The sequence below is a fragment of the Octopus bimaculoides genome, chromosome 6, assembly GCF_001194135.2.
Source record: "Octopus bimaculoides isolate UCB-OBI-ISO-001 chromosome 6, ASM119413v2, whole genome shotgun sequence".
NCBI lineage: Eukaryota > Metazoa > Mollusca > Cephalopoda > Octopoda > Octopodidae > Octopus > Octopus bimaculoides.
In genome coordinates, this window is record NC_068986.1 from 19,936,031 (window position 1) to 19,936,699 (window position 669).

General features: G+C 31.8%; 1 protein-coding gene across 1 annotated transcript in view; it reads left to right on the plus strand.

The window, feature by feature from the left end:
- LOC106881411 (uncharacterized) overlaps window positions 1-669 on the plus strand; it is a 46,026-nt gene that overhangs the window by 26,341 nt on the left and 19,016 nt on the right. The window contains exon 5 of the mRNA XM_014931792.2: window positions 173-434. Coding sequence (XP_014787278.2) covers window positions 173-434 — 262 coding nt within the window. The remainder of the gene's footprint in view (window positions 1-172; window positions 435-669) is intronic.

Here is a 669-nt window from a genome sequence, read left to right on the forward strand (position 1 = left end):
GAAAAAATTTGAAGAAAGAAGAAAAAAAAAACATAATAATAATAATAATAATAATAATAATAATAATAATAATAATAATAATAATAATAACGTTTTAGAATATACCGTCATTTTGTTCAAGATTAACTTTTGCTATTGTCTTGCATAACTTACGTGTTACATGGAATTTCAGAGAAGCGGCCCTACACATCGGCATTACTAAGCAGCGTCTTGCGTCTCAAAGGAGGATGCTCACCTTCGGATAAAACTATTACCAACGCTGTTCGGAAAAGTGTACTAGATCGGACCGTAAATGATCATAGCATCGAGCTTGTTGCGCCTATTGCCTTCAAAGTACAGGTAACGTGTAATGGCGGCAATACGTCAGATGGAAACCAACAGAAGGATGGACAGTTCGATCTGATGATGCATCTCCAATGGAAGATTAATCTCAAGTTAGTATTATTACCATATGCATCGTTACACACAGACACACCCATATACACACACATGTGTATATAAATATATATATACATATATAAATACACACGCACGCATATATACATATATGTATGTGTGTATATATGTATATGTATATATACACGCATATAGACACACATATATACATACATGCATATACACGCATGCATATATATATATATACACACGTATATATATATATATATATAT